This window comes from Nycticebus coucang, chromosome 4, assembly GCF_027406575.1.
Source record: "Nycticebus coucang isolate mNycCou1 chromosome 4, mNycCou1.pri, whole genome shotgun sequence".
NCBI classification, from domain to species: domain Eukaryota; kingdom Metazoa; phylum Chordata; class Mammalia; order Primates; family Lorisidae; genus Nycticebus; species Nycticebus coucang.
In genome coordinates this window covers 146,959,309-146,968,253 of record NC_069783.1, presented here as the reverse complement: position 1 = coordinate 146,968,253, position 8,945 = coordinate 146,959,309, and the positions used below count along the sequence as shown (strand labels likewise).

General features: G+C 42.1%; 1 protein-coding gene across 2 annotated transcripts in view; it reads right to left on the bottom strand.

The window, feature by feature from the left end:
- Nucleotides 1–494: 494 nt before the first annotated feature.
- Nucleotides 495–8,945, bottom strand: part of LOC128583236 (leucine-rich repeat-containing protein 37B-like) — a 75,850-nt gene continuing 67,399 nt past the window's right edge. For both annotated transcript variants that reach the window (XM_053587325.1, XM_053587326.1), the window contains 2 exons: nt 8,556–8,653; nt 495–633 (listed from right to left, as the gene is read on the bottom strand). In XM_053587325.1, coding sequence (XP_053443300.1) covers nt 562–633; nt 8,556–8,653 — 170 coding nt within the window. In that variant the 3' untranslated portion in view covers nt 495–561. The remainder of the gene's footprint in view (nt 634–8,555; nt 8,654–8,945) is intronic.

The window sequence follows — 8,945 nt, the reverse complement described above, 5'->3', positions numbered from 1 at the left end:
AGAGTCCTTAACTGTTTTTTCAGCTTGACTATTGTTTGTACATATAAAGGCTACCGATTTATGAATGTTGATTCTGTAACCTGATTTTGTAACCTGCTGTATTCCTTGATCACTTCTAAGAGTTTTGTCATCTCTACACCGTCTCTATCTCAAGAGTGCAGGTATTATTCAAACTTTCTCTTGTATCTGTGCTGGGGGAGAGGGGAATGCGTGAAGTTGTTTTATGTAAAGCACACAGTGGTACTGGGATTTAGTTTTTAGAAAAGTGACACTTGGACTGTGCTGTGCAAATAAGTACAAATCTCCTGAGGAAATATATACACTCACAGATACACCCATAATCAGTACACATAGACTTACTCCTGGATAACTTCCAACCCTCATGCAAACAAACCCAGGCCATCCAAATGGCACAGTTGCTTCCAGAGACTTTACCTGACATTCAGCTATTCAGTAGACCATCTGTTTCTTGCACCACACCCCCAGTCCTTGTCTCCAGCAGGAAGCTGGAACCAGGGTGGCTGTCCAGACAGAAGCAACCAAGAGTATCTCACTTTCTCCTCACTTAGATTTTTCCTCAGCGAGGGAGCAATCCCAGAAAAACACATAGTTTTCCTTTGTTCTTGGGTCCACCTGAAATTAGAGAAAGAAGACTTAGGGGATCAGGGGTCTTTTTTCCCTCAGTGATGTTAGAAAATTGTGGCGGAGGCAATGGCCCCAAAATATAAAGCATAGAGGATGCTTATGTAAAGACAGGATATTTTCATGAAAGATTTCTGAAGTCTATTTTCATTGTCAAATACAAAATTCCTTTTTAAGAACGACTACTTACAAAAAAAAAAAAAAAAGACTACTAAATACTGGAAGAAAGAAGATGTTACCTTCACAAAAGAGGGGACCCTCCTCGTCTGACCTGTGTGGTGACAGTAACTGACCGGCCAATAAAGGCTCCTCCACCAGGCCCTCAAGGGGCTTTCCCTGCTCTTCCATCCTCATACCACCTTTGTGGCAGCTGCTGTGGCTGGGTGGTGACACTCTGCCTTCATTTGGAAGGTGTTTATGGGCCAGATAATCCTTGGATAATAGTGTCTACCCAAGGACTGGTTGTAAAGCAGCTTCTAGAAGCAGATAAATAATAGAAATTGGCCTCTTTTGTCCCAGCCCCTGGGACAACAGGCATCTGGGGACCTCGCTGCATCTGGCCTGACCCTCAGTCCATCCATGCTGACCTATGTCTTTCCAGTTTGGGTCAGAGGACTGGAGCCTGACTCCTATTCCCTGCCTCTCAACACCTTCCACTACAGAAAGGGCCTGGTGTGTCATAGTAGATGGAGAACATGACAAGACAAGAAAGAAGTCCCTGAGACACCTCAGAGATGTCCATGAGGTGCTCATTCTGGCCATGGCACCTAATCATCCTCACTTGGAAGGAGCAAAAAACTCACACCAGGATGGCTGGGCTGCGGCTGGACTCAGGTGATGAGGCCACACAGCTTCGCTTGAACTTACAACCCTGAAATCGTCTTCCTCCCAAGTCCATGTCATCCTCACGTGGCCTGGGTGCTCCTGTTACTTCCTTCTGTCCATCTTTGTCTTTTCCTTTTAAGGTCCAGCTCATGGTCCTGAGACCGCTTCCTCCCATGGAATCCACTAGGCAGCTGTTTCTGGATTCCTAGAGCCCTTTGTCTTCATCTCACTAATTTTAATATTTAGTCACTGACATCTGGCTCCCCCTCAAGTACCACTGGGAAACGGCTGTCTAGTGATTAAGGACTTCTAGGACAGTCTATTGATGAGAAGCACGTTTATGGTGGTGAGAGACGGATGACACTTTTCAACAGAGCTGTCCTTTTTGTTTTGTTGAGGGAAAAAATTCACAACTCCAGGGTAATCAAATTCTATGGAAATACAAAGTATTTCACACAGCTATTCAAGGTTCAAAGGGGTCCTCAAGCCATAATTTTCCTCATTTTATATGTATGTTTTCTTGAACAAATGCTTTAGTTTGCAACGGTGTTCCGAGGAACCAAAAACCTACATTAACTGGCAGGTTCAACGGGGACTTGATTGTGGGCTTTTCTGTCACCCATGGGTGAATTTATCTTTACTTGCAGTACACAATGAACCATGCCCACCTTTTAGGAAGGGAGCCACGTGTTCACCCTGACATTCAGACCCAGAAGAAGCCCTCTCATTTCTTTGCAAAGTGATGGCCCCAGGACACAGCAACCAGAGTTGGTAAAGGCATGGGAGACATATTTTCCATGTGGAAATGTAATTTCCTATTTTCAGCAACACTGTCTGAAATGGAATATTGGGCATCAATTGGGACAGTTGGTCTGAAATTGCCCCAACTCTGCCAGGAGGTTCCTTCTTCCTTATCTACTGACTAGAACTGAGTGTGGCATATGGCTCCACTGGGGGCTCACTTCAGAAGGAAGGATCCCTGCCCAGCACTCCTTGCTTTTGAGATAGGTGAAGATTAAATCTGAGGTTTCATGTAATGAAAAAAGCTCTGGGAACATGTAATGAAAAGGGACACCAGATTCCTGCCAATGAGGAATCGATGAGGTTAATCTGTGGTGCCTGCTTCCCCACTCACTTGGTGTGCAACTCTGTGTAATTCATACACATTCTCAAGCCCTCTTTTTTCATAATTCAAATAAAGATTATCTGGATTCATTTAAGGATTAAGGATTCTTTTATTTGATCAATCAAAATTCTGAGACGGGAACATAAAAACCCCTCATAATTGAGATTTATAATTAAATTATTTGACTCGTAAAAGGAATCCCAAGACACAGTTTGTCCATTTAGAACCTCAGGACCGTTTTTCTATATGGCAAAACTATGTCTTTCTTGTTTATAAAGAAATTCTTGGCATACAACAAACTGCACATATTTAAAGTATACAATTTAATCCATTTTGATATACTTACTGTGGCATAAGTAAGGATATATTTGGTCTCTGTCTCCAGCTGTTATCATGGAGATTCAAAAATCCTTATAATTTCCTGTATAATAGCATTTCTTTTTATATTAACAAGGAAATTCAATGTGATCCCCTAGATACTTTCTGGGTGACAATAAAAGACCAACCACATGAACAGAGGATGGTAACTTTGGGCCACACTGACCTCCAAGAAGAGGGAGGGGCAAGAGACTGGCTTCAGTCCTGTGGACAATGTTTGAATTAGTCATGCCTACATGATGAAACTCCAATAAAAACTCTGAGCCCAAAGCTCAGTGGAACTCCCGGGTTTGTGAATAACTGATGGCTGTGAAGGAATTATCTATCCTATGACTCCACAAGGTTAGGGCATGAAAGCTCTGAGTTCAGGACCCTACCAGATCTCACCTATGTGTGAGATTGTGGTAAAATTGTAATTGCAAGTATAGGGCTTTCCTCGGTTCTATGAACTATATCTAGCAAACTACTGAAACTGAGGGGTATGGGAACCCCCAAATACAGGGTCACTCTGTTTGACATTTGGGCTGCCTAAGGGACCCCGAATTGCATCTGGTGTCTGATTTAAGATCAGTGTGGATAACATTGCCCTTATCTTGTGGTATCTAATGCTAACTCTGGGTGGCTGGTGGCAAAAATGTCATAATGTGCTGCAATAGCATCCAGCTGGGAGGGGGGATAAATGACTTCGTGTCACAGATGTGGGATTTTCTGGAACAACTTTGACTCATTGAAACACATGGTTTAGGAATAGAAAGGATGAAAGGCTGTGGAATGAGCATTCTTTGATTCCTGGGTGGCCACAAGGTCATGCATGGTATAGAACAGCAGCTATGTTGCAACCAATTATAAAGCTAAAAGTTACCAGTTATCTACTTACAATAAACTAACTGGTCTTTTACCAAGCAGACAACAGCATACGATGGGGGAAAGAAGGCCTATTCAATAAATGCTGCTAGGAAAACTGGATAGCCATATGCAAAAGAATGAAATAGGAAGCCCGTCTCTCACTACTCACAAAAATTAATTCAGGATGGCTAAAAGATTCAGATCATTTAAGGAAAGAAACTGTAAGAATTCTAGAGGACAAGGTAGAGAAAACTCTTTTCAATATCAGCCTAGGCAAAGAATTTATGAAAAATATACCAATAGCAATCTTGGCAACAATTAAAATTAATACATGGAATTTGATTAAACTAAAATGCTTCTGCACAGCTAAGGAAACAATCAACAGAGCAAATAGACAACCTACAGAATGGAAGAAGCTACATGAGGCAATAAAGGGCTCATAAACAAAAATTTACAAAGAACTCAAGCAAGTCAGCAAGAAAAAACAAACAACCCTATCAAAAAGAGGGCAAAGACATGAATAGAAGCTTCTCAAAAGAAGAAAGACAAATGGCAAAAAAAAAAAAAAAAAAAGAAAGAAAGAAAAAAATGCTCAACATCACTAATCATCAAGGAAATGAAATTAGAATCACAATGAGATTTCAGCTTATCCTGATGAGAATGGCTTTTATTAAAAAGTCCAAAACCAGTAGATGCTGACGTGGATGCAGAGAGAAAGGAGCACATACACATTGTAGGTGGGACTGCAAATTAGCACATCCTCTAATAGAAAACTGTATGGCAATTCCTCAAACAACTAGAAATAGACCTACCATTCAATCCAGCAATCATGCTATTGGGTATTTACTCAAAGGAAAAGAGGACTTTTCGCCAAAAGACATCTCACTCAAATGTTTATTGCAGCACAATTCACAATTGCAAAGATGTAGAATCAACTCGTGTCCATCAGTCTGAGTATATTAATAAAATGTGGTATATGTATACCACAGACTACTACTCAGCAATAAAAAAATATGAATTCGGGTGGCGCCTGTGGCTCAGTGAGTAGGGCGCCGGCCCCATATGCCGAGGGTGGCGGGTTCAAACCCAGCTCCGGCCAAACTGCAACAAAAAAATAGCCAGGCGTTGTGGCGGGTTCCTGTAGTCCCAGCTGCTCGGGAGGCTGAGGCAAGAGAATTGCATAAGCCCAAGAGTTAGAGGTTGCTGTGAGCCGTGTGACGCCACAGCACTCTACCTGAGGGCGGTACAGTGAGACTCTGTCTCTACAAAAAAAAAATATATATATATGAATTCATACCTTTTACAATAATCTGAGTGCAACTGGAGACCATTCTCCAAGTGAAGCATCTCAAGAATGAAAAAAGAAATACCACATGTATTCACTATTAAATTGGAACTAACCAATGGGCACACACATAAAGGAGAGTAAAATTCAGTGGAAATCAACGAGGGAAGTGGGAAGGAGGGCAGGTCAAAAACCTGCCTAATGGGTATTATGAACCCTCTGAGTGATGGGCATACCTTTAACTGTGACTCAAATATTAAAAAAAGGATTTATGTAACCTAAAACATTTATACATCCTTAAAATGTTTTAATTTAAAAAAAAAAAGTTACCAATGGAATTTAGAGATGATAGATTTAACTTCCAGAAAATTTGTTCACTAGATGCATAGGGATATATAAAATAATACGTAAAACACAGAATCCTTCTGTTAGTGCTACCTGTAATAACTAAAATATAATTTTAAAAGAGAGTGTGAGGTCAGATCTTGATGGCCAGGCCAAGCTCATATTTTGGTCCACCTGAGCTATGGCCACTAGCTTCAAAGATGCTTCAATTTTTCCCAAAGGAAAAATTATGTTGGGACAATAGATAGTACCTCTAAGATCCTTGGTCACAAAGAAAGGAGTCTTTGTGGGGTTAGGGGGAGAAAAGCCAAGAGACTATTGAGGGAGTACAGGGCGAAGGAATTGTCTCATGTTGTGAATCAGAATTGCCATCTTCCTAAAGAGTTCTTATGGAAATGGATGGTAAGACTAATTTAGGGCCAGTAGCTCTGGGCTTGAATGTCTTTTTTTTTTTTTTTAATTGAATCATAGCTGTATACATTAATGCTATTATGGGCTACAACATGCTGGTTTTATATACTATTTGAAATATTTTCATCAAACTAATTAACATAGCCTTCACCACATTTTCTTACTTATTGTGTTAAGATATTTATACTCTACACTTAGTAAATTTAACATGTACCCTTGTGAAATGCACCGTAGTTGTGTTCCCACTGATTCCCCTCCCTCCACCCATCCTTCCCCGCAAAGGGCTGATTCTCTTGCCTCAGCTCCCCAAGTAGCTGGGAGGCTAAGGCACCAGCCACAATGCCCCCCTATTTTTTGGTTGTAGTTGTCATTGTTGTTTGGTGGGTCCAGGCTGGATTCGAACCCACCAGCTCTGGTGTATGTGGCTGGTGCCTTAGCCGCTTGAGCTATAGGCACCGAGCCACAACTAGTCGAGTTTTTATAAAATTGATTAACCAATTGTAAATACAAGGCCCAATCAGCAAACCCAACATAAGGAGGATTAGAGACCTGGCCAGACTACTTATCAAAGTTGTTAGCCAGGAATTCCAATCAAATAATTACCCCTGATTTATTTGCATAAAAATAAGAGGCTTCTCCTAGGGCTGCACATAAACCTCTTTGACTTCAAGGGAGATACAGTTAAATTATAGCCTGGGCTATGAAGACAGTTTGCCTAACCAGTCACATCTCCTAAAGTAAACGGTGGGGCTAGCTGGGTCCAAGAGAAAAGGTTTTTGTTGTTGTTGTTGTTGTTAGTGATGGGGGGGGTGTCTTGCTCGCCTAACCCTATGTAGTAGACATAACCAACAATGAGAAGCTAAATCAGGTTGAGTTATATTCAAAAGACGTTGCATACCATTTAACATACTTAACAGGAAGCAAAAGGGAGTTTTTTGTGGGTTCTTTGTAGGGCAAAGGGCCTTTTAGGTCTGGATTAAAGAAATTGAACAGTGGGTCTTTCAGTCGTGCCAGTGTCCCCACTGGTCTTGGGTGGGTCTCCTGGGTGGCACAATTGACTGTATTGGGCCAGCATGTATAGAGCTAGAGTTTCCAAGTCTATTTTTGTCTCCTGATTCACTCAATTGGCCTCTGTACCTGGATTTTTACATTCCCAGCATTCCCCAAACTGGCCTTTACTACAAGACCTTGTTCTACGTGCTGTGGCATCCTGGGTGGCGTTAAGGTTAAAAGCACTGGATTGTAATCTCCTTTCCATCCAGCCACATGCAGTAGGAAGGGGAAGCAGCAAGGATGCAGGAAAGGAAAACATCTCTATCGAGATTGCAACAGTCTTAGCTTGATAAGGTTTTCTCCTGGGACCACTGTCCAGTGGGCTCCGCTGTCTCCTTTGGTCTTCTTCACCCGTGTTTATTGCATCCATTCTGACAAACTCTCCACTCTCACAGCCATCAGGGTAGTGAGGATGACGGTGAAGGGGCCCTTCCACTTCGAGGGGAGGCCTTCTTTCTGGAATGACTTAACCTACACTCAATCTCCAGGCTGAAAGGCATTTTTGGAGTCCTTTGCAGGCCCTCTGGGGTCCCGTAAGTATCTTAAATTGGGGGTGGATGTCCCTTTGGATCTGAGAGAGAGACTGGAGATACTTTAAAGAGTATGGTTAGTTATTTCTGCTGAGGTTCATGCACACGGGGGCAGAGGGGGAGGTCTCCCATACATGATTTCATAAGGAGTAAAACCTGCTCTGTATGGAGTATACCTTGCTCTGAGAGTTGCTAAGGGCAGGTGCTCTGTCCACTTTCCACCAGTCTCATCAATACGTTTGGTTAAAGTTACTTTTAGGGTCCGGTTCATTCTTCCGACTTGTCCTGAGCTTTGGGGATGGTAGGCACAATGTGTACCTAGGGCTTTACTAATTACTTGGGTCAAAGCAGAAGCAAAAACTGGCCCATTATCTGAGCCAATTGAAAAAGGTAGCCCATATCTAGGACTAATCTCATTCAGAAGCATTTTTGCAGTGGTTAAAGCAGTTTCATTTATGGGGGGAAAGCTTCTACCCACCCTGAGAATGTATCTACCTACTAGCACCAGGAGATATTTATATCTCTTACTACCTGGATGGAGTTCAGAAAAGTCAATTTCCCAAGCGTCTCCAGGCATGTGCCCCCTGAGGCAAATTCCCATTGGAAGCTTTGGTCCTAATTTGGTGTTGACCTTCTCACAGGTGACGCACCAGGGTAGTGTTGACTGGGCTAACATTGAAAGTCCCCTAAATGCATATCTAAGTTGCGATAACTCTTGCATTTTCTTCTCTAAAAGGCCAGACTGCATAAGCATGGCAGTTTTTTCTTTCTTTTTCACCTCATCGATTTTTTCTTGAATTTCTGCATCTAACAAATTTTCCAGGAAATAGAGCTTCCTCAGTTTATTTTTGTAAGCTGAATTGCTGGGTCCAGGTTCAAGAGGCTGAGCCTTTGTATTGTTTTTCATATGACTTAGGGGCTTCTCTCCTTCCTGCACATTTGAGAAAAGCAGTTTAATGAATGGCAATAATGTCGATTCTACATCTTCTAGATTTCCCTCTGAGAAATAAGGCAATATGTAATTAAGGGCACTAATGACATCGCTTTCATCACTGAAGTCCATCTGGTCGCTCGTGAAGCCTGACAAGCCGATGCCATTTTTATTTGCGGATACCTCTGGCTCAATGGTCAGCTCGGTGCTCGTGTGCTTCTTCCGGGCCTGTAATACCTTCATGAGCGCTCCCTCCGCATTTCCTACACTTGCTTCTTCAACTGTCAAAAAAGAAGAGACTGTTTTTGACGATGGAAGGCTGATGGCATAGCTTTTTGCCAATCCACAGCCATATATCCCAGTCAAAGAAATTAGGAGTCAGCAAACAGAAGAGTGCCACGTAGAGAGGAAAAAAGAAACCCCAGTTTAAACCTATACAATGGAATAATAAAAGGAGAAAAAATATCTTTGGGAAATGTGGCTACCTACTCAGAACATTCCATAATGTGACATACAGTTACTCTACTTGGGGTTATTCCACTGGTCCCCCAAATCCACTCGCCCAGCACTCAG